Here is a 26418-nt window from a genome sequence, read left to right as displayed (position 1 = left end):
CACGAAACGATAATACCATAAAGACATCGGAGTACATTTATTCCACTTTTATTCTTTATCATATATTCGTTTCATTTTAGGCCAGCAGATACCCTAAATTCAAGACCTACTTATAACTGTATCAAGTATATGAAAGACAACATGTATATCCTGAATACCAATATCTTTTGTATGACATACTCCCGTATGATTTGTGATTAATATGATTTCTACAATAATAAAAGTCTCGGTGAACAATGGGCATCCAACAATTTCTGTCACAAAATTGACTACAATACATTCCTTTACAGATATTTTTGTAAAGCAAATTATTAAGAGGTAGGTTCGTATTCCATATGTTGTGTAATGATTAATTTACATATCATAATTCTGCTAACAATTTATTACAATATATTTTAATTCAGCCTATCTACATTGAAAAATGGATAACACTTTCCCAATTTGCAAAGTCTAGCCTCAAGCCACATGCAAAAATAAACTGCAAATAAATTACGTACATCGTACAATGTGAACAACATTAATATGTATTAATAACGGAAAGTTTAACCATATTTGCCTTGAGTCAGAGATTCCATCAGGACTTTTGTGAAAGAAGCCCATCACTCTTATTCAACTAAGCCTAAATGTACCATTGACCACTAAGCATAAATGTATCATTGACCGTTAAGCCTAATTGTACCACTGACCCTTGACCACTAAGCCTAAATTTACCACTGACCACTAAGCTTAAATAGGCCACTGACCACTAAGTCTAAATGTACCATTCACCACTAAGCCTAAATAGGCCATTTACCACTAAGCCTAAATGTTTCAATGACCACTAAGCCAAAATGAAACACTGACAAACGATCTTTAACAGAGCATTAATCACAGTTATTTGATGTTATTGAAAACATGATGGGGAAAACAGTTGCATTACTGCTCATGATGTAGCTAAAGATGAGAATACCTCAACAATATGGTTTAATGAAATTGGTGAGATGTATTAAAGATTCTGGGAAATCCGAGCTCGTTTAGGTGTGCAATAGTTTTATGGCGAGCAATGGTTTCACGAAGACTATATATAAAATAATGCTAGAATTATTACTCTAAACCTAAAAACAATAAAGCTCTCTTGCCGACAAATGACGATGGACGTCCAAAGATTGTGACATATCAAAATATATTAACTACGTGTATTGTTCTGATTGCAAAAGACTTGTCAAGCAAATATCTCTAAAACAAAGTAAGAATGACATCAATAGGTTTCATTATACATGACTATACGCAAAGCCCCAAAATGGATTATAGGAACACCTAAAATCTGTTTTCGTCACATATTGCAGAGCACTAGCAGGACATGGTAAAATTATACCAGTACTGAGCTGGCTAATCCTGCTTTGTGCGTGCATTTATTCTCGATTACAAATTTAAGAATAGTACATTTAAACGGAAACGTGTCGTATGACCTTGTCGTATGACCTTGGAGCTGCTGTATTTCGGACATGTTATGCAGTGTTTGAGGTCTAACAAAGGATGACCCTAAAATCAAACCAACAATATTATAAAGTAGCTTTTAAGACAATGGCATAGCAAAATTGAATAAATATAATGAAACGTTTATGCAGTATAGTTTCGCTAAATTTATCAACAACTGAAACAAATTATTGAATGCCCATCGTATCTTCACTCTCGGCATTGTGTTTTGGACTTTCCGCAGTGAGTGCTTCTCAAGCTGTTAAGGGCTTTGTGCAGAACAATTGAATGAGTTGGATGTGTATTCATTCCGTATAGAAGCTGGGCTGGAGTGGTCAAATGCAATCTGTAAATAAATAAATAAGTAAATCAATAAACTTCAACTAACGAGAAATAAAGAACTGGCATGCACAGAGAGAGAGACAGACAGACAGACGGGGGGGGGATAGCTACCGAAACTTGTGAAGCTAATTTTAACCCTTTAATAGTGAAAGTCACAAGAACAATGTTATCTGTATCTTCGCTATTGAAAATAAAAATTGATATTTCTTATCGACAATGGGATTGCAATAATTGTTTAGCATTATAATGATTCTGCGATATTTTGAGTACGTAATAATAGCTACATATGGATTTAATTATTTAGGATATATTACTACACATTAAGAGGTCGACAAATGAAAACTCCTCTGATTATGTACTTGCTTTTCACCAATAGGAACACATGATTTGTTTTATCAGACGTTGTCTGTGCATGCTCCTTAATGACCCAGACCACCATTTCAAATATGCAAAAAGCGAATTCGTGAACAGATACAGTTAAGAAAATTAAATGGATAAAGCAACGGTTAGGATTTTTTGTGGCACTTTCTTACATCAACTCGGAGAAGAAAAAAACTCACAGACTAATCAGAGATTAAATTACCATTGGTTCCTGATAGAGAGAGAAACAGATAGTTCTCTCATCCGAATCATTGATGGCCTGTTTGAGGTTTCTTCTCATGATGTTATTGTTGGTCCAGTTGACCGAGGAGAGGTAACGGATGGTTTCGGAGACCGGGATTATCTCTCCCTCTTCGTCGTTTAGTTTGTTGTACACGGACCAACCGAAACAGCTGTCTATGGCTTGCTTAGGGTAGTATAGGATTATGACTCGGCAAATCTCATCAGCTAAAGTTATTCCTCCCTTATAGTATATAAAGGGAAACAGACTGTATTTAATAAACATTTAAAAAAATAAATGCTTCAAGAAAGTGTGGATTTTTTTATTCAAAGATTAAACGATTTTATTAGAAACATAGTATTTATTAAAATAATATATAGGATAAACAAACAAAGAAATGAATTTTATTTCCATGCCCAAATATCATCATCTATAATTCTTATTTATATGGAAAAATACATGTGTCCACCTTTAATATTACAGATCTAATATTTGCAGTAGAATTACTGAAAGAAGTTCTTTCTATCCTTATCACCAATACTATGTTCTGGTTTTCATCCATGAACGTTTATAACGCGGTTGATAGCATCGACTTGCAAAATGTTTCACTCACAATAAGAGTTCTTTTTACAAGAGTTTCAAAAAGTTCATATCGTTATTTTGCCTATTAACGTGCACCTTAAGCATTTAAGTCATTAAAGACATTTAAGTCAATGAAATCACCCTCAAAGAGTTAAGACACTCTTAGTGTTATAACGGACGTAGTATTTCGGTAGCAATGTTATTTTCTCCTGAATATTATTTTACTTATTATTATTGAAAAATGAATTAATTATGAATTTAAGTTACCCCATGGGCTAATGTACCGTACGAATATATAACGAAAGTCAATCCTACAGTAGTATACCAACTTCTAACCACTTTTCTCCGGTGCCAAAATTAAACATTACAAGAATAAAATTGATGTATTTAAAATTACCAAATACGACAGTAGTGAAATATTGCCCGACACAGATTTTTTATATTTCTCATTTATGAAATCAATTCAATGAAAGATTTTTCTCTTTTTCACGCATTGATATATTAAAGGCTGACCATTTGCACTTCTTGGTTTGGAACTGGGTTTTTGTTTGAGCCGGTACATATATTTTTCCACCAGAGAATGTGTTTTTTCTTTCTTTCTCCTCATTATAATGGATATAATGTTTTCTTTTTCTTCTACAAATCAGAGAATATGTATTTTCCAGATTTTAGGGGGGTCTGGGATGTTCTCACGAAAAGTATGTCATTACAGCGCCATTTTACCTTTATGGGGTGTTAACATAAATAAATAAATGGGAATACACAAATTAAATTGCTTGCAACATTGTCTAGGAATCTGAGTTTATAGAGAACAAGAGTGGCTTGCGTACATTGTCAAGCAATCACACTGACTGAGATATATTTAACTTCAATGTGCGCGTGTGTGTGTGTGTGTGTGTGTGTGAGAGAGAGAGAGAGAGAGAGAGAGAGAGAGAGAGAGAGAGAAAGAGAGAGAGAGATTACGTATTAGCGTAAACTGTCACTCGGTAACACACTGAAATGATCCCCACTACTCAATTACACAGCATATGACTTGCTTCATATATTAATCTAAATTAACCAATCAAAACTGATTTACTCCTAAAAACATACGTTACAGTGTATTAAACTTATTTCTTTACCTCCGAAGTAAAAATAAAGCATCACACTACACTCTCCTCATCTACATTCTATTTTGCTTCTAAAGTTTGCTAAATTTATACAGGAAAATACGAACTCGGGTTTTAGGTATACAACATTCGAAACTTTGAGCAGTATAGCTAAGAAAGTGCGCTATTTTTCCCAAGTAAATGTAGTAACCTAAACTATATATTGTGAATATATCGGCATAATAGTTACCATAGTTACTCTGTCCCTCGACGTTGAATCATACTCACAATCAATTCGTATACTGTCCCCCTAAAATGTAAAATATCATGTATGGTCATTCCTTTCTAAAGAACCACATCAAAAGTTTGCACTTACAAATATAGCACTTAGAATGATTAATAATTCATCGCAAAACGTTATGTATGTATATGTCGTGGTGTGTCTGTTTTTGTCTGACTGTGTAAATCCGGGATGGGGGAGAAAGAGATAGATTCGTTGCTAATTCAATATCGTACAGTAAACTCGAGAGGTTTGGACCTGTCACCTTTCCTATTCAAATTATGTTATAGTAATTTGCAATTTACTTTCGGAACAGTACGGATGCGAAGATCAATTCATGCCTAATTATATGAGCTCCAAACATTTTAATTTAATTCAGATGATAAAAATTATTAGCTGAGGAATTACCTTTTGAACGCGAACTTCCCTGGACAGCAGACGATAAAATTGATTAGCTAAGGAATTACCTTTTGAACAAGAACTTCCCTGGACAGCAGACGATAAAATTGATTGGCGGGTGAATAATGTTTATCAAATGCCCAGTGCTGATACTCAGTACCGTTCCGAACGCTCCGTACTTTCACAGACTTTCCAAGTTCACGGGTGTGGAAGAAGACGCCAAAAACCCGTATTGCCTGAACGGAACGCATTCCCTAAAAATAATATTACTAAAAATAATACTGCATCTTTTAATACCCCTTGGCATATTTTTTAAGAATATTTTCGTTTGATTTTCCATTTTCAAACCACGTAAACCAACAAAAACACGCATAAAATGCATCACCCTTTATAGGTTACTGCATTTGAATGGGAAAATATGAACGAGCTTTTGGGATGGTATACTGCATGACCTTGGGAGTGCAGCATATCTTTGCGACAAAACGAGTTCATATTTTCCCATACAAACGCAGTAACATTTTTATTATATGCTCATTTTTTATTCTACCTAAGGTTTAATTATATAGACAAATTACACTACAAGAAACAACGTAAATAAATAAATACCGTATTCCAAACTAAATAAACAAGCGCAGATTTGTCATTACACAGTGACATCATTATTAATGCGCACTTATCTCCGCCCAGATAGATTTGAACTTAGTCGCGCGCTCGACATAACTTTCGAAAGAAAATTGCGTGCCTAGTTAAAATTGAAATTTTCAGTCAATCAAACGTCGTATGATCAGGATAATGCCGAAATGCCCTTTGTGTAAAACAGCGAACTTCACCAAACTACATATGATTGCCCAATGTGATAAAACTAAACATAATAAGATAAAGTTAATAATGGAAATATGCAAAAAATATAAGTATAACAAAATAACATTTTATTCATAGATGTAGACTACGAAAACCAAATCGTTCTAGAAATTATAGACTATATAGTAACTACGATGATATCCTGTGGACAGGTGATAAAGATTTTTAAATAAGATACGTGGTACAAATAAGAATATTAACCACAATAAGAACTCAATACGTCTTACGACGAACAGATACTTACCGTCAGGCTGATAAATCGCAATTTATGTTGGAATGGGGGGAGAGAGGGGGAGGGAGGAATCGGTATTACAGACCGAAAGGTCGAGTAGCGCAAATGCGAGCCGATGCCATACCCATACCCCCTCCTCTCACCCCACAACAGCCATATTTCAAAGAAAATTTCAAATTATATTTCAAATATTTCAACAAAAAACATATAACTTCTTTTTTAAAGAAAAGGGAAGAAAGGATTGAAAAGGAAAGTTTTTTTCTGAAAGAAAATTCTAAAGACATATATAGCAAGGGATAAAGGGAAACTATATGGAGGAAGTAAAAGGCGATGACATCATGGGGCTAGATTGTTGCTAGATTGGTCAGTGCAAAACTTCCTTTTTGCTGAACACTAAAGGATCAATACGTGTTGCTAGATTGGTCAGTGCAAAACTTCCTGTTTGCTGAACACTAAAGAATCAATACGTGTTGCTAGATTGATCAGTGCAAAACTTCCTGTTTGCTGAAAACTAACTTCAAAATGTAGGGGCACAAATGTGTTAAGTACTGTTTATCTTGGTTATTGATTATTGTGGAAAAAATACTCAAGTGATAATGAAAATCTACGAGGATTTTCTTCTATTTTGTATGCACCATGTCATGAAAAACAGCAGTCACATGATCATAACTAGAGATTTTTTTTTCATGGTTCTCTAACAGTGAACACGATCATGCGAAGAAATGTGAGAAAGACGGATATTTAACGGGGCTTTCTCATAATCATTAACCAAGTCATACATGTATTGGAACGAAAGAACAAGATACGATTTTTATTGAAAAAGTTCATATCAAATCCAAGTCAGTTAAACAGTAACCCGAAGGTGTTGTGGGTCACCTCTACGATGGATAACATGAAATCTCATGATAGATGTTGATTCCGAAAGTTTGAGTTTCAATGAATGCTCTGAAACACAAGAACAATGATTTCACCTTAGAAAAGCATGTCTCCAGATGGAATGTACATACAACTAATTGAATAAAATATGCTTGCATAATTAGTAACTTGCAGTTTGATTAAATTAGTCTTTCCTTTAAAACATGTGTAAATTGTCGTAAGAGTCGACCGCAGAACAAACGGACGAATCCATTAATTAACTTACCCATTCTAGACACCTACGCGAGCAGTGGATTTTGGTCACGAAGCTTGGTTCACCTGGCGGAATGATCTGTCTGTTGGATATATAGTGACCCGCGTGCAAAATTCCGGCATCAAACCGTCTCAGCTGCCTCGTATATGTTAGGCGCAGACCCGAGCTGTCGATTATCCCTGTCAAGAACGTTAATAGTTTACAAGCAATAACCCACTAATCTCTCTTGAAAAAAGTGGTCACAGAAATTTGATCAATCTTCCACTGTGTTCTGTATACTCTAATATTGTGCTAAACTACCTCTAAATTACCTATAAACTGCCTGTAAACCACCTGTAAACCACCTTGTTATATCTATATGTCAAAGGCAGAGAAAGAAATTCAATATTTGCAAGGATTTTGCTTAAGTATGTAAAGATACATAATCATATATTCAATTTCTATCAAATGATCCTTGATTTCGTCTACCAAATGTATTGATTGTTGGAAATTATCATTGACTTCGCTCACCAAATGTACTGATTGATCAAAATTATTGATTTCGTCCACCAAATGTACTGATTAGTCGAACAAAATAAGGACATTTCATTGCATATATTTCATCAATTTGAATCGCTGTGTGAAAAGTATACAGTGTGCCTCACGCTCACCCTGTAGTTATTCCACCAGAAACTTGAGTAGCTTTTGAACGCTGTTTTCATTTAGCAAATCAAAATGATTTAATTCGACGAAAGAAGAGAATCAATGTGATATATTATCTTGTTTGCCTAGGTCAGAGTTAAAGGGTTACTGTTTAATCTTTAGTTTCTTTACTCAACTGTCACACTTTTGGAAAATGCTATACCTCAAGAATACCACTAAATAAATATGATGTACCATATACTGAAAGCCATATATTAACATCCAGATAGCATATCTTTTACATTTATCCTAAATCTAAACACTCTTGAGGTACAAACTTCAAACTTTGAAGTAAATCTAGCGTTGAGAAAAGGCCAGTCGTAAGTATGCCAATCACAAATAACGTTACTTGTGAAAAGTAGTTTTTCATTCAATCACAAATGACGTTACTGTTGAAAGGCTGATAACTTATTTATGAATGAGTTCATAGTTTTATAATCATCGGAACTGGACAGCGCGTGTCTAACCCTAACCGACACCCTACCACAGATTGAAATAGTCTTAAACCTATTTCACAGGCAGACAAAACGTTAAGTTGCTTGTATTTGCATATGTTTAAAACAAAATGTTCCATTGCACGTTAAAATCATTTCTCAATTTCGTTAACTGTGGGCATAAAATAATGATAGAAACCAATGTTTGTGTCTGGTATGGCATGTCCATATGGTTCATTTAATTTAATTTTTATTTATGCTAGAGCAGGCAAGGTAAAGCTTAAATTCAAATAGAAGTATGGTTCAATAAGGTTAATAGATATTCCTCTATACAGTTTATATCAAATATGTATAGTTGATGATATGTGCTGATCAGTAGATACCCTTTGCTGTCCCAGAAGGGGAGTGTAACTTAATTCTGGCTTATTTTGTAAAGCATTATGTGGGAACTTCATTAGAATTTACTATTTTGCAACAGCTTTTTGGAGATATCCAATATATATATATATATATATATATATATATATATATATATATATATATATATATATATATATATATATATATATATCGTTGAACAAACGCAAAGAAACAGACAGTGCTAAAAAATAAATCGATATTATTACTAGTATCAAGAAGAACAACATGTATGATTGTATGTTATAAAGTTTCGTATAGAAACTGTACTATACTGAGATTCATTTAGAACAAGTTTAGATAATATTATTGCTTTTGTATATATTTAAATAATTGTTGGGTTCATGTATATAGTGTTATGCTTTTCACATGGCTATAAAGCACGTTTATGTTCTCCTTAATCAAAAAAACATCAATTTGATATAACACATTTTTTTTACTTTTATCTTCTGGTTTACTTCGCCTGATCGCAAATTTTCATCAATTAATTTCCTACGTTAGTACACAAACATCATTGAAATTGAAAAGACTTATATACGTGCCTGCTAACGATAATAAAATATCAAACTATTGTTTAAAATACAAAAACGATAGAAAACAGACTATGGGCAGTGATTTGATTAGCAAGACTAACAATCGATCCGGACTTAAGTCAGTAACCCATATCATCTTGTAAGTATGTTTAAAACATATTCTTGTTGATCCCTTAACTTATATTTTTTTTAAATGTCCATTTAATATGCAAGAAATTTTGATCTACCTATGTATGCTGAGATCCATAGCACGTTACAAGTTTTTGGTCTGCCTGTGCGTGTCGAGATCTATATTACGCGAGAATTTTTTTGTTTTTTAGTTTTTTGTCTTTGGTTTGGGTGTCAGCATGTGCGTGCTGATATCAACATCACACAAGGAGTTTTTATAAGCCTGCGCGTGTTGAGATCCATCTGCCTATGTCAAGATCCATATCATGCGAGGATTATGTTACTTATTACAAGACGAATCCGAAGCAAACTTCTAAAATCAATGGATATTTGTTTTAATGTCGATATTAGGCTAAAATAATTTCTTGTTGTAAAACGGTAGATAATTGCTTTATCAAACATGTATAACCATCGTCTTGGTTTGCTTTGCTAGACTGTTCATCTGAACACATACAGAATTTGAACCATCAGGCTCTGACTTCAGGTTTCCAACACATTTCCTGTGCTTCGGCAAGCCTCTAGGTAAACATACTATATATGATTAATTACATATTCCTGAAATAACGTAGACCATTAACATATACTAACTTATGTAACAAGATTATGAGTACCTTCTTGTTGAACGGGGTTATGGAAATGAGTCTGCAACACAAATAGCACAGGATCTTCCGGTGATCCTATTGAGACGCCCACGTGTTCCGGATAGTACAACGGCTGTAAAGAAGAGGCAAAAGAGTAACAAAGAATGCCAGAAAATAAGCGCTTTCCTTTTCGCAAAGAAATGTACACATAGTTACATTTTCAAATATATAATTCCCAGAAAAGAAACTGCATTTTAAAAGCTAAATTATTATTTTGTCTACAGATTGAATACAACACACAATTCTTCAGGATATATACGACTAGTTAATGATGTCATACGTCATAATTTCAATACCAATATCAAATTCTAATTAAACCTTTAAATATTTTAATAATAAAATCCAAAACTGAAACAAAAAAGATGCAACTTATGCCTTTCAATGACGCGTTATTTCTGCAATTTGTTTTCAACTGTGGGACATTACAGTGTCCTTAGTTTTAGTGACTCAAGTTTTGCTTGAATATCTTTATTTATTTCCAAACTTGTCGGGAAAATTTTGTTCATTTAAGGACCAAGCTTTTCTTCACCTCGGCGCCAACGCTCCATCCAGCAAAGACCGATTCACAGTACTGTAGAAGTGGTATGGTTCCATCAAGGCAGTTAAAGTTGAGGCCGTGGTATTGTGGTAAGTGGAAGAAAATAGGAAGTCTACATGCCAATAGCAAAATATTCTTAATCAAATTTTCGTGCCCTCTTTGTATAGATGCCTCTGTCTGCATACAGAAAAGAAAGCAAACTCCATCAACGTACGAATATAATACTGTTAATTATCAAGATACGAATATAAAAATAATAATTATCAAGATACGAATTTAATAATGTTAATTATCAGGATATGAATATAATAATGTTAATTATCAAGATACGAATATAAAAATGCTAATTATCAAGATACGAATATAATAATGTTAATTATCAAGATATGAATATAATAATGTTAATTATCAAGATACGAAAATAATAATGTTAATTGTCAAGATATGAATATGAGAATGTTAATTATCAAGAAACAAATATCTGAATGTTAAGTATCAAGATACGAATATAAGAATGTTAATTATCAAGAAACAAATATAAGAATGTTAGTTATCAAGATACACATATATGAATGTTAAATATCAAGATACGAATATAATACTGTTAATTATCAAGATACGAATATAATAATGTTAATTATCAAGATACGAATATAAAAATGTTAATTATCAAGATACGAATATAATATTGTTAATTATCAAGATACGAATATAATACTGTTAATTATCAAGATACGAATATAAGAATGTTAATTGTCAAGATACGAATATAAGAATGTTAATTGTCAAGATACAAATATAAGAATGTTAATTATCAAGATACAAATATAAGAATGTTAAGTATCAAGATACGAATATGATGCTGTTAATTATTAAGATACGAATATAATAATGTTAATTATCAAAATACGAATATAATAACCCACACATCAACATTTATAACCTAAAACCTATGCAATCATTGATATGTAATGTAAAGAGTATAATACATTAGTCATAAGTGAAAGATAAAACAATACAAGTCAAGTTAGAAGTGAATGGTTCAACGTATACATGACCATCAAAATTAGAAGCGGGAGCGGTGGGGCAGAATCAATTATAAAGGTCATTTTGATTGAGATAATATGTTTTATAGTTAGAATTTAGACTTATATGTTGTATGCAAATTGGAAACAATAATATTTTATCATTACATCTTTTGGCGAACCACATTCACATTTTTACGAACGATTTCAACGGCTAATATTATTCATTAGTCTAAACACAAAGGACTATAATAAAGTTGGAGTATGCGCATTTGGTTATAGCGCCCCGTTTTAAGGAATTCTTAGATTTGTGTGATTACTTGTGTGATTATTGGAATTTGGCACAATGGAAATATCCTTAGCCCGAAATAATTAGCCAATTACTAGGTGCCAACGTCACGGAGTGAAGTGTTAGTGAGTTTCCATGATGCCATGGTTCACTAGCAGTGAATGCAGGCTAAAACCGAATGAATGTCCGTGAGTAAGATAGTCCATATTAAAATCTAGTGGTGTACACTGGTGGTGTGACTGCATTGGCAGTATTTACGGTAGGAAACCGGTAAATTACACAAAGGAATAAATAAGAAGGGACTCGGCAGATACCGTTTATATCGCCATGGGGGCAAACTTTCATTCAGTTAGATTGGCGAAATGTGCCTGGAAAGCATACATTGACTGGCCTAAGGTGGTTGAGTTAAAATAATCCCCAGTGTTAGGGGATACTCGTATAGTTTCTACGGCGTGAACGGCTGGTGGTACCGAAACCGGATGAAGAGAAATCATGCAGATGTGCGGTTGATATATATTTGGCAGGTTGTTTTAACTGTGGTCTTGCATTAATTAGAGTAAAAGTTATGTATAAAACGGACAGATTGGGTTTTCTAATTTACAACTGAAGTTGTACAGAAGTCTTTGGAAATTTGGGGTATGACTTGTATCGGGAATCGCGCCAGTGTTTGACAACCGCACGATATAGTTAGAAAACGATGCATACTTAGATGAAATTCAAAACAATCAAAGTTTTCCATAATGGATGCTTCAATGAAGAACCAATCGACGTCATATTTCTATATGATGTGTATATTACCTGCACCTTCAACACAATTGAAGATCCTTTGGGATTCTCATTTTAAGCGTTGGCCAAAATACAAACGATCAGAATTTGGCATTCTTGAAAATATAAATACATTTACTTTACGTCTACACTGTGTAATAAAAAATTTTAAAATAATTTTGTTACAAATGAAGACTGCTGTAGCTATTTTTTTCCCATGGTGAATAAATCAACATTATCTGGATACATAAAAAGAAACATAGCAAAACTAAAAGGGGTTACTCTGGTAAACGAGTCACAAAGGATGTTTATTGTAATGGGGGGGGGGGGGTACCGTTTATTCGTCTTTTCAATTTGAGGAAGATTTTTTTTCTCAACCGGATAATTATACCTTAGATCATTTCATGGAACGCACATCATAACGCACAGCGTTAAGGAAGCATATATATATATATATATATATATATATATATATATATATATATATATATATATATATATATATATATATATATATATGTATGTATGTATATATATATATATATATATATATATATATATATATATATATATATATATATATATACAGACATACACAGAGAGAAAGAGAGAGATGTACAGAAAGATATAGAGACCTTTATTATATGTAGTTTTGCACGTATAGTCGGAAGGTAAAAGGCAGTACACCCGTATGTTGTGACTTCCGATCCTGGAACTTGGTACTGTAATATCAAATATCATTCAAATGTAAGAATAGTTTCATTTAAGATGCGTAGTTTTATATTATCTCTCTCTGACCTTCACCAAGACGAAACTCATCAAGACTGAGACGAAAATAAAATAAAACGGATAAGTAAATATAACGATAATAACGGATCGACGAATGTGTTTCACTATAATTATTAGTGTACGTGTCCCTATCAATCGGAACTCTTCGGGCTATTTCTAGTACATTCCACCACATAAATATTTCGATAGGATGATTACAAAAATAAAAAAATTTTTAAAAAAATCGTCGGAAAACGTTGAAGAACTCAGTGACGCCAACAAGATCGCCTGGCAAAATAAAACTGTGTCAAAGCATTATCGTGCCATTTAAGGAAGTTCAGTGAAAGAAAATTGCTCGCAAATTCTATTTTTGAAATGCTTCTTATAAGAATGTGTCGTCTCAGTTGATAAGAATAGGTCTTGATATGTGACGTACGCATGAGAAACTTGTGAACACGGTATAGGTGTATGCAGTAGTAGCAACTGTAGTATTTCCGATATGCTTTTAAGATCATTGTTAGAAAGACCGAAAGGTGTTCCTATTGCGTATTATATTTTTATATGTTGGTCAGATTTCATAACAGCACAGAAGAATAAACAAAAGAATCAAATTCACAAACAACAGGAAATGGTTTTAAAAAAAGGAAGTATGCCTTAAAAGGTAATAAAAATACCTGAAAACTGATTTATAGGAAACATATTTCTGCAAGACAATATGAATTTTACTTTTTAATTTCTGCTGAACGATATTTTATTATGAATGTAAGATTCATAGACTTTTTCTAAGGATAGTCCTCAAGGAAAATCAGTTACTGACGAAAAAAATATCTTTAAAACTCCAGTCATATTATATTTATTAACCCTTTGATTCACACAAAAAATAACTGCAACTTTTATTGCAAGATGCATTAAAGTAACTAACCATAATAAGTCTTCACGATCTAAATAAACAGACCACAAACAAAATGCTTTATCAATATACCAAATATTACAAATATTAATTAGTATTTTGTTTTGCTGGAATCTGTAAAGAGTAAAAAGACAAATTTAAATATTTATGCTGAAACATTCGTCACAAAAACGGTTGCAATATGTTCTTCAATGTGAGACAATTCAGAAGATGAACAAAAGAAAAGAAATGATATTTTAAATAATGAAACAATTTAGCAATACATATTAAAATTTGTTAATATTTAAATCCTATGTCATTTAGTACGTTGAATTGTTCGCTTCTACAACAGGAAAAAAATGAATAGATGGACTGGGGCTCGAACCAATATCTCCTTAACTCTATATCATTTGATCTATCCGAGCTAATGCACCCAGTCCAACTCGCTGTTTGTGTATCTAGCTTACCTAAAATAAGTACTATTTTTTAATACAACAGTTGTATTGCCTACATTATTATGTCGGAAATCAATCGTTCCAGCATCGCTAGGCCATGGTTTTGGTTGAAAACTTGTGCCAATCAAAAGGACAGCTTTGGAGCCACGCTGGGTTTGACCGTGATACCGGAACAGGAAGTTAGGGACATCTGGGTCCACATCATGGTAGGCATAGATTAGGTGAACGGTTCCCTCCTGCAAATATAGACATAGAATACATAATTTGAACCCAATTTTATGAAATAAAGCTGCCATTCAAAATATCCGAAAATTACTACCAGTGTGAAAGGTATGATATCCTTTGGATTGATATATAATAGAAGAGTCAGCTTTACTCTTACTTGCTCTTGTCTTAAGCAGTTGCGGAAAGAAGCCATTGTGTACGACTCACATACAGGATAAATATTTACTGATCATTGCAAATCAATTGCTGTCAAGTGAAGAAGTTCTCAAAAGCAATAAATTACCAAAGATCTTGCTTTCTACATCACACATGAGTCGAAATAATTACAAAGATTTCAAATTTTAACAAAATAAGAGTACAAGATTACCCAGAATTCGCATCTCTATTTTATTTTATGGAAAAGTTATACAATGTATAAAACTAGAAAATCTTAGCCATGTATTGCATAATTTTTTATTTCAGTTTCTCTGTGGGTTGAAAGTATCAATATTGCCTTTGAACGAAATAAGTTAAACATTTGTTATAATCTTTACTACCACCAACACAATACCTGTATACAATCAACCACCAAACTTCATTGTGGTTATCATAAGCCCAGGCTTCTACAACTTGCAGCAATTATGTCAATATAACAGACAAACAAAATACAAGAACTTGCCAGAGACTTGCTTTTTATTAAACCATCCGATTTTCTATAAACTTTCTAACATTCTTTGAAGTACGTCTTCTCTAACTTTGAAAAGACTCAGGATAAAACATTTGAACAATATTTACCTCTATTTTTTCATCATTTGGATCACATGTGACAAATTTACGCCTGAACCTGATTGTGGTACCACTGTCATCTTCATACCCATGAACAACGAACCAGTCTTGTGATTCGTCCATGATGGGTGTTGTGGCGCTGGTTGTATGATAGTCCTGAAAGAATAACATTTTCCTTTAAAGCAAACAATACAAATTATACGTAGATCTATTGCAATTTTTGTGCTTCAGTATTTACCATTATTTCAAGTACTCGTTTTACTTTCTCAATTTATATAATTTGCAAGTTGATTTAAAAAAATGTTTCGTTTTGTTTTTACGTGCCTACCGTTTACCGCATTTCTTAACTGTTGGTGATATATGCACAAAGTCCTTATTTCGTATTATATTATAATCAATTTTTGTTTTATGGGGTGTCTCACCAACATCGCATATGGTTTGATGACCAGGAATTTCTACTGACATTTGTCCAAAACTAAGGCCATTTTGGATGTGAATTATACCCAGTTTTATTCAACTCTGAAATTTATATTTTATATTTTTTTCAACCACGCAAAAAGTGATGTTGTATTAAGGTCATCTCTTACGAATTCGATTATCGGGAATCTCTCGTCAACAGTGGACTTATTGTAAAGATTTTCTGCATTTGTTCCAAAATCTTATATTTTATACACATTTTACAAACTTCTCATCTGTCAGTTTTATTTTTATCTTTCTTTCCATTTAATTGGAAGAGCTTATTCTCCCAGTGTGTAAATATACATTTTGAATTTACACCATGGAGTCAGTATTGTGCAGACTTTCCGTTCAGGCACATACATACATACATACATACATACATACATAAGTCCACTCCGATGGCCTACTGGTTAGAGCGTTCGCCTCTGATGCGGGAGGTCAGGGTTCTAATATCGGCCTGGTCATACGAAAGACTTTAAAATGTGGCACTAGCAGCTGCCTCGCTAGGCGTTCAGCATTAAGAGGTTAGTGTTAGGACTTGATGGCCTGGTGTCAGAATGATATGAGTGAAAATAAAGTCATATGGAAAGCGTTCTTTTGCAACCCAAGTCCCAGCAACACGGAATGAATTGCCCACTGAACTTAGACACAAAGACATAGTGATCACATTCAAGAGGGCTCTCAAAACTCACTTATTTCGATAGCAAGAACAAACTTAAAGACCTAATAATGTTTCCTACCTGAAATATTCTCAGCATGTTATTTATTTTTTAATGTTTTTCTAATTTCATGTTGTTTGTTTTTGTAATAATATTATGTTTCTTGTCTTATAGGTGTTGTCTAGTGTTGTAAAGCGCTTAGAGCGTATAAAGATTAGGCGCTATACAAAGTCCTCATTATTATTATTAGTAGTAGTAGTAGTAATAGTAGTAGACCTCACTATATGCTGCCACACTGCAGACATCGTAGTGATATGACTGAATAATTATTAAAGCTACGTTAAAAATCGAAATCACACACAAACACACATTAGTGTTTATATATAAGGTTTTAGAACGCGAATGCGTTGATTTTTAGATGCTGCTTTTAGGGTTTTTTTTCTCAGCCTAGCTGAATTTTAAATGAAACCTTTGGATCATATCACTTTCTAGAAGAAAAATGAAAATAAAACAAAAATATTATTGACCAGATTTTGGAACTATGTAACTGTTTGCCATTGTGATGTATATAAATCCTTTCGAAAAACTCGTTTTTGTAGGAATCTAGTGGGTGAGTGGAAAACACAGAAACGAATACTTGATTAACCCTGCAGTTCTCGCTTAAGACATTTCGACTTACTGCGATCAATGTTTCTTATGTTAAGGTATATTTCATTGCTGTTAAACACTAGGACATCTGTTGTGGTGATATATATATATATATATATATATATATATATATATATATATATATATATATATATATATATATATATATATATATATATATATATATATATAGTTTTTATGATTCGTGACACCAATCTATCACCTGTTGATTTAATGAGGGGTGGATAGGGAGGATGCTTGAACGTGAAAACATCGCAACTTAAACGGGTCAGGGATCTATGTGTGTCCAGGCGGGCTTTTTCACGCAGTCATCCATCACGTTGCCTTGTCACTGTTTCCTGATCGATGACCTCATTAACCAAAATCTTTCACTTAACGTGAACTATTTCTGTGATGTTATTAATCATAAACCTTGAAGTGTTGAAATTCGATGCATGGATTCCTTTAAATTGTATGGTTCCTCGTAAAGTTCCTCTTCTTAAACCATATTTATTCCATTTTCAAATGTAATATCCATCCATCTTTGAATGTATAAATCCATGCATGTAAACATCTCACACGTTTAAACCAAACTTCATTCAAACATGCAAAGTACCGACCATAGTAAAGGAGTAACAAGCGCGCAATTAATTTTGAAAGTTTGTTGAGTCAACTTCATTCAAACATGCAAAGTACCGACCATAGTAAAGGAGTAACAAGCGCGCAATTAATTTTGAAAGTTTGTTGAGTCATACATCTAATACAGACAAGGTTTACTGCAGCGGAAATCGGTATGATGCGTTGCCCAGATGTATCATATACTGTCCAAAAGATCTATAATCTGATTTTATTTTGAATAATATTTACAGGGCATGAATTTATAAATCATAAATAATTCAAGATAAAGATTTTTTTTATATGACACTAAGATATATCTATGCAAATTTATCCTTTCATCTGAACACGTTTCTATCTTTTACGTTCTATGTGCTCAACGTAGTATGCATTCTTCGACGAATCGGTTTTGATAAATACGTATGTAAAAGTCAATCCGTTTTGCTGGGTTTTCAGGCCTCAAAATAACACAGTAGAAACAAATTAAAATACAATTTGAATCATGTTTATCTTTATCTACAGCAATCAATTCATATGCATGAACAGCAAAACTGACTTTTCATTATAATAATCTGTTAGTAATTTTATGAATTGATTTTATAAAGAAGGCTTTTAGCATCGTACTAAAATTAATAAATAAATAAATAATTTGGGTAGATTGAGACAGAAGTAATACAGCCAATGAATCTTGAGACACAAACATCTTCTAATGAACTAAATATGTAAGACTGAGGTTTAAACAACGAACTACACACACACACACACGTGTTCGATCCAAGACAATTCGACTTAATGTTTGTTATAGTTTGTACTAAGCTATGTAGTTAGAGACTCATCTGTCTATGACGTCGTACGTCTGACCCCATAACCACTGTGAATGTCGTTCCCTTTCAGCTACATTCAGCTTCTTGCAATTCTAAGACTCCAAGGATCACATTTTGATGCATGACGTAAGATAAGTGATATCCTGAATTAAATAGCGATTACCATCAACAAATTCACACTTAAACAATCCGGCTTTTTAACATACGGTAATTAGGTCTCATCAATCCCTCCTTGCATATTTTTATTGCGTTGTGAAACTGTTATCCAAAAACACGTACAAAAACCTTTCGCAAATGGAGTAAAATTGAATTTAGCAAGTTTTTGTGCTGCAGAGGAATGTGATTTGTTAAAATTAACAATGAGCGAAACAATTGCTTGTAGCCACACACACACACACACACACACACACACATATATATATAATTGATTCTAATTATCTGATTGTTTACTTTTGATTTTTTTTTAACCTTCTCAAACAGAGATAGAATGATAGGTTGATTTTCGGTGTGTGTGGAGATTTAGATATGCCCTAAATTGGACATGATATGCTACGGTGTCGAAGGCTAGCTTTCTATCATCATTAGACACAGATATTGTATTGCGTATAAAACAACCCTAAAACAAACTACAAATGGGTGGTTTCTTGAGGTATTAATTATCCTTGCCCCTAAAACAACTACAGAAAGCTGGTTCTTTGTGGGATGAATTATCCTTGCCTACATAATTACATGTCTAGTTTTATTTTCGCCCAATGCGCCCTTGGATAGGAATGTGCATGTTTTATTCGTTATAAATAGTGCGCTAAACGCATAAAAAATGTAAAAATGTAAACATAATTTACTGATGTTTCAACATATAGAAGAGCACATATTTCAAATATTAAATGTGTAAGCATGACATGTGAGAAGCTTTGATGGACGTAATGACAAAGGGGTGTTTGCTTCTTTGTTTTGTCCATAATATTTCTTGTGTCTAAAGGAAGAATCTTTTAAGCGATATATTGCGATGTTTACCAAATATAAAGCATTACTAAGTAATGCCAGGATTAAACTAACAAAACATAATACATCATGTATTTATATGGCCGTCTTGTCTGGACACTTGTTTGCATTTTAAGTGAAGAAATAAAGAACATTCTTATCTGAACAACCGTATTTCAAAAACCATAATTCAAAATTTAATTTTCTTCTTTTCTTAAATGAGAAGTGCACTGAAATTATTATTATTATTATTATTATTATTATTATTATCATCATCATCATCATCATCATCATCATCATCATGATGCAAAGTTTACTTATATGATGTTGATTTACTAACGGATGTAGCTATATCGACTGTAATTAGGATTTAGATTTATGCAGACTATTCGCTATTACCAATCCATTCTCCATACATATAATTAAATTTAACCAATTTACAAGAAACAAATACATTATCAGTAAAAATGCAAAGTATGTTAGGACACTGTTTGGTGGTGGAATAAACTAAGTTGAAATTAAAAACCAATTATGTATGTTGGAGATGGATCCAGTGCATAAAAGACTATATAAAACTAATTCCATATATGGAGGGCCCTATTTTAACACCATATAAGTTATAACTTGCAGATATAGAGGTACGTGGAATGAGAAAAACTTATTGACAGTAATTTTTGTTTCGTATCTGCTATTTTTCGTTTCGTTATAGTTTATGTTTGATTTTAATTGTTGGCGGGGATTGTAGCACCGTCTAGCGTCATATATATATATATATATACATACATACATACATACATACATACATACGTGACAACTGTGGCTGCAAGGGTGTTGTGCTAGGAAGCGATATTGTGTAAATACGTCCCTTTGCAAGCGAAGCAGTATAACCACCCGCCGGAGCAAGCACATTTGGCCAAAGTCCGCCGGATAGGAAAGGGCTCGACCAGTGAATTTAAAAAGTGTAGGGACAAGATCTTTCGTCGACCAGCATACGGGCGCTACAAGGCTGGTCAAAGAAACGCTTAAATCTTACGACATTACACATTTTAACTGAAGATATCTCTTATTTCATCATTTGGCACAGTTCATCTCTCTCCCCCCCCCCTCTCTCTCAATCGATTAAGATCATTAACGACGCGCGAGCACGACCTTGTCTGCGACTCGGTATGCAACCCAGTCAGTGACACAGTCGTCGAATCGGTGACTTAGTCGGCGACAAGAAGCCAGAAATAAGACGGTATCCGCTGGGGTAGAAAGATATCGAACTCTGGGGCGTCAGTCTTCGGATTCAGTGGGGTCTCACTCCAAATACGAAGACCTATCCTAAAGAACCCGAGACAGCAAGACTCGGGGTAGTGTAGCCGTGGGAGTTTCCTCTACATATGCAAAGCTATGCACAAAGTTACTATATTTTATACAGCAAATGGAATAAGGAAAGGATTCAAGCAGTACACAGGACTTTGATAGCATAATGGACTTAACATTTCACTGAGGAAAAGGACGAGATAAAATAGTATGCATAATAAAAAAAACAAAAAGAGTGTAGGAATAAACTGCCAGAGTGTGTATTACAAATATACTACTCGAAACAAGATAATGTTGGAAAGCATTCGTGAATTTATTTATCTACACCTTCGTGCTGAAGCCGTGATTCTGACCCAATGTCTCTCTGCATAAATCTCTTTCGTTACTTGCCAGGTGCATTTGTTTTACAGAATAATGTCAAAGTCACGAGTCGTGCATGACGTTGACAGTTGCTGATGAACACGTTTCCCCAATGGTATTTAAAAACAACTAGAAACCAAAGTTGATTACAACACTATTGTCGTTATCTATTAATGCACCACAATTATTTGATCCCGTCTAATTCCTTCGTGAAAAGCTCCCTAATTGCTTAATAACTCTTCATCTTTTATTTCTTAAATATCACAAGAAAGTCCTGCGTGTCATAAAGTACAATGAGGGTTTCATTTTGTTCCATTTAAATGTATGAGTATTAAACAGTTGGCACACAAACCAGCCTCCCTTGTGGCTCTCAATTGTTTACATATGTAGACACCAACTACAGTAATCAAACAGGTATACTGCATCAACAAATTATTATTTTTCATACAATTTGGTGTTGAGCTTAGGAAGTGTGTGTCTGTGTGTGTGTGTGTGTGTGTGTGTGTGTGTGTGTGATTTAGATTGTTAACGTAGCTTTTAACAATTTTTCAGTCATACCGCTGCGATGTCTGCAGTGAGGCAGTTTATAGTGATGCCTAGCACTGGGGGATCATGCCGCAGACATGTAGCATGAAGTCCCACCCAGTCACATTATCCTAACACCAGGCCGACCAGTCCTAACACTAACCTCTTGATGCTGAGCGCCTAGCTAGGTAGCTGGCAGTGCCATTTTTGTAAGTCTTTGGTATGACTCGGAGTTCGAACCCGCGAATGATGGCATCTGGGGATGACGCTCTAACCACTAGTCCATCGGAGCGGTGAACTTAGGAAGAAAATGATATCAGATGACACAGAGAGTAACATTGATAGACTACAACCTATGTTAGCATTATTTGTCTTTTTATGAAGATATCATTCATATCGTTGGGCATTTAACTATTTCAAAACGTAAACATACACTGAGCTTTTCTTAGATATATTTATTACATAGATTTTCAACATTTCCTTCACATTCGTAGACTTTATGAATGCCGTTGTTATGGATAATTCTGACGGTTCGCCTTTGTTAAAGTGGCATTACCCTGTATGACCTCGCAGTAATCCAGATGACGTTTAATATAACTTCTATAAAGCAATATCCTGTGGTTAAAGGTCAGGAATTCGTATTTTTTTTAGTAACCAGATATACCTTGTCAGCGTTTTGGCAACGGTACTGAAAGATAAAAAAACGCATAGACCACTAACCGTTCAAGCTGTATTAAAAGTCCTGAGTCCTTAATTTTTAATGAAGATTCATCATGCTCTTTTACTTAAAATTATGTAAGCGTAAAATGTTAAGATGTAAAAGCCAAACAAATTTGTTTGTTTTTCTTCATCAAAAAATTGATACTAAATGAGGAAACGGCGACTAGTGCTTTATGATTTTTAAAACTGGATAAAACCGAGTAAGTGGCCTGTGGTTTGCAGAGTTCAAATGTTCAAGGCTGTTATACGATTTTCTCCATTACTTATGATGAACCGATTAAAGAGAATTTAGAAAGCGGTCCTAAAACTAACATCACAAAAAAGTAAATAAATTTATGTTTTAGGGTAAAGACAATGATAATACTTTCATGCTTAAGGTACGAGACTTCACAATTTTACATTATGTAAAGGATGTCCTGGACTTTCAGAAACAACAATTAATGGACCCACAGCCCCCACCCCGACATATTAAATATATAATAAAAGAAACTGACATTAGTTTTGGGAGAGTATCAAGGATACCTAAATATACCAACGCTGGATATTAGTACGACAGAGGTAGAAATTTATATGGATTTACCTTCATCTGAAGACTATTAACTTATGTGGAATATACTGTAAAATGTTTTAGAATACAGTACGGTGTAACCTATATACATTTCTGAAATGCACATTCAGTCAGCTGATTTGTATAAATCTTACCAGCTGATCGGAAATATCTTACGCCTAAAACAATTATTTTCAAAATCATCTTGAGTGTCAATTGATTTCATCAAATAAATTAGTAAATACCTGCCTTGATATGTTAATGCATAGTAAAATTAATTGCCACAATGAAATAGCAAAAATATTGCTATGGTATATTTTTTAACCAATATCTTTAAAACAAATCAACAAAGTCAGACATCTGACTTGAGCGAAATTCGTCTTTGTAAGTTACTGTTAATTAAATAACAGCGTCATGTGCTCATTGTATCACGTGAATATTTTACTTTGGAGGTGTAATTTGTCAGAATGAATTGCTTCTTTTTGCATGCAGGATGTCTGAATACATTGTTTCAAGTGACATATGTATAATTTTAAATTAAAAAATGACTATTATGAAAGAGAATTCAGGTGTGTTAATATGCTTCAGGCGGGACATGTGGATCATGTACGGTTTATATATAGATCCTTTACAGACAACTCCTGTTGGATTTTTATGGCATGTTTGTGAAGGATAAGACACCAGTGTTTGCATGACAGCAGAGAGAAAAAAATATGTCCATGATAAGACAGCAAACGCCAGTCTGACAATTACTCTACATGAAGCGGAGAGAATTATACACATAACAAATGCACAAAACTTTAATTTTAGTAGCCATACATATATACGTACACTTTAAATGATTATCATGTATGAACATTGTAGGATAAAATATATGACTACATGTTACAAAACATTGTTATGCAAACCTCCGGCTAAAACATTTGAGTCGAAAGAAACCTATCGATTTGTGCCTTTCACTACAATTTTTTGAGATTTATTTCAGTGTTGTAACATTTTGAAAAAATATAGTTTTTAAGGTAGCACTTAGCAACGCCTTATAGCAATGTCACCGACTAATAATAAGCCTTTATCGCAATATAATAAATAAAATCTCAAACAAATGTTGAGTGAACATTTAATTTCTGAAACTCGCTGAATGATGATACAATGGCAAACGCTACAAGCTGTCCGTAGAATAGAAACACTATTGAACTGGTTTTATAAATTTAAGATCCCATATTTAAAAACAAATTGACATCCCAACTACTAAACTGATACCTGGGTATGTGTATTGCAATACAAATAAATTGCACATGCAAAGCAAGTCTACTTACTCTTAAAACTAATCTTTTTAATGACAGATTTGTCAAAGGCGAGTGATTTACACTGTTATCCTGGTTAAAATTACATTTATTGCATTCAGCACTTTGGCATTTTTGACAGAAGCAGTTCATAATACCACGACCACAACTATAAATAATGCTGAATGCACAGAAAGCATTAAACTTTAAGCTAACACATGTGAATTTAAATCTTAAATGTCAAAATGACCTGTTAGATATGGAATCAAAATGCCATGCTTAAGAAAATAGAATCTGGCTGTTTCCTGAAATGATTCATCCTCTGTCACCAATCCCTTCATTCTTTGCCAAATCGTATATTATATATGCATTGCCTTTGTTCGGTGCAGATATGTAGATTGACTCTCCCTAAACAAGTCGTGTTCGACGATGGCGAAATCCTTGTTACTGAGCAAATGTGCATTAGACACAATTATTAATAGATGCGGAATTATTGTTCTGAACTTATGTTTGTATTTGTATCATACATTTATGTAATTAAAAGTGCATGTAAAAAAAAAAGAGTACACGTTCATTCCAACAGGTAAACACATACATCTTGCCACAGCACTGATACTCTCGACTACAATCTTATATATGTTAGCACTATACCGATCCAATCCATTGCTTTGATGTATCCTGTTATTTCCAAATTCTTTTTCTTGTTTTTGTTGTCCTCTTTTTCTCTCAGATAGTTCATATTAACAGGTTACCCACCTTCAGTAGCCATGCGGACCTGTAGCGCTTATCCTTACTATCCTGTCACGATATGGTATTGTATCAGTCCCAAAAGGGTCGAAGCTAACAAATATATTTTGCTGCCCACATAAGAGATTTTTTTAAAACCAATTTCAGACGTTCCTTTATTCTACATTTAATATTGTTTTGTGTAATAATTTAAGTGAATAACTCTACTAGTTACGAAAATAAGCCGGGTTACTACTACCTGATGACTCTTCTATGTAAGTCGATAGAATAGATGAAGTCTCTTTTTTCTACATATTTTACCTTTACCCAATTTGCATACATGTTTCTGTGTCGTACTGAAGCATTGAAAGTTTCCAAATAAAAAGATAAGGTATTTCAAATCATTTTGTCAACGTGAATTTGTATTCAAAGCAACAAATTCAAATTTAGACAGCACGCCTTGATAGACGTAAATATCGATAGATGACACATAGTTGGTTCCAATAAGAAGATGAAAATATATTATTTAATTAATTGCTGAAATCTGCAAATATCGAGGGCAATATATTTCCAAACAGTAATGAGTTCTGTATCAATGTGAAGTATTTATTTTTAAAAGTATTTTAAGATTGATAGAATCCACTACGATATTATTTAAAATAAGAGAATACAATTTGTGGGGAAAAGAGAAAAAAAGAAGAGGTCAATTTGTGGCAACTTGCAAAACCATATAAACGATTAGATAATAATGTATGGCATTTTTCAGACTGCGCGAACGAGATCTGACATAGAATCGAATTAACACTGGCAATAGTTCTTCACATTGAACGGTCACTTAAGAACGGGTAAAAGATGAAATAGTCACGTGGGTTGAAGAGAATAAAACATTGCATTTAAGCAGTAAGTCTACATTGCGTTTTTGATGACACACAACATACGAACAAAAGACAAAGATCTGACGGAGGAACATTACTTCAGAATAACATAGCAAAATACGTTTATGCGGAGGAATGCACAAACCACTATGTTCTCATTGTGCTGAGGAATATATAAGCATTTGCATGGACATGACAATTACAATTGTTGTGTAAATAGAATATATCGGGGGGGGGGGGGATGAACTATATGCGTGGCATCCAAATGGCTGAATTTATCAATATAGTCATTTAAACAGACACTCTCCAATCGAGACATTCGTTGAATA

At 33.5% G+C, this 26418-nt stretch overlaps 1 protein-coding gene across 2 annotated transcripts in view; it reads right to left on the bottom strand.

The window, feature by feature from the left end:
* Window positions 1–20: 20 nt before the first annotated feature.
* Window positions 21–26418, bottom strand: part of LOC149779221 (DBH-like monooxygenase protein 1) — a 63283-nt gene continuing 36885 nt past the window's right edge. For both annotated transcript variants that reach the window (XM_089939792.1, XM_089939793.1), the window contains exons 2-11: window positions 15572–15718; window positions 14629–14808; window positions 13096–13182; window positions 10373–10558; window positions 9814–9916; window positions 6982–7148; window positions 4816–5001; window positions 4319–4378; window positions 2381–2641; window positions 21–1801 (exon numbers count right to left, since the gene is read on the bottom strand). In XM_089939792.1, coding sequence (XP_089795918.1) covers window positions 1718–1801; window positions 2381–2641; window positions 4319–4378; window positions 4816–5001; window positions 6982–7148; window positions 9814–9916; window positions 10373–10558; window positions 13096–13182; window positions 14629–14808; window positions 15572–15718 — 1461 coding nt within the window. In that variant the 3' untranslated portion in view covers window positions 21–1717. The remainder of the gene's footprint in view (window positions 1802–2380; window positions 2642–4318; window positions 4379–4815; window positions 5002–6981; window positions 7149–9813; window positions 9917–10372; window positions 10559–13095; window positions 13183–14628; window positions 14809–15571; window positions 15719–26418) is intronic.

This window comes from Sinohyriopsis cumingii, chromosome 17 (genome assembly GCF_028554795.1).
Source record: "Sinohyriopsis cumingii isolate HCF-2022 chromosome 17, ASM2855479v2, whole genome shotgun sequence".
NCBI classification, from domain to species: Eukaryota; Metazoa; Mollusca; class Bivalvia; order Unionida; family Unionidae; genus Sinohyriopsis; species Sinohyriopsis cumingii.
This window is presented reverse-complemented; position numbering and strand designations above follow the sequence as displayed.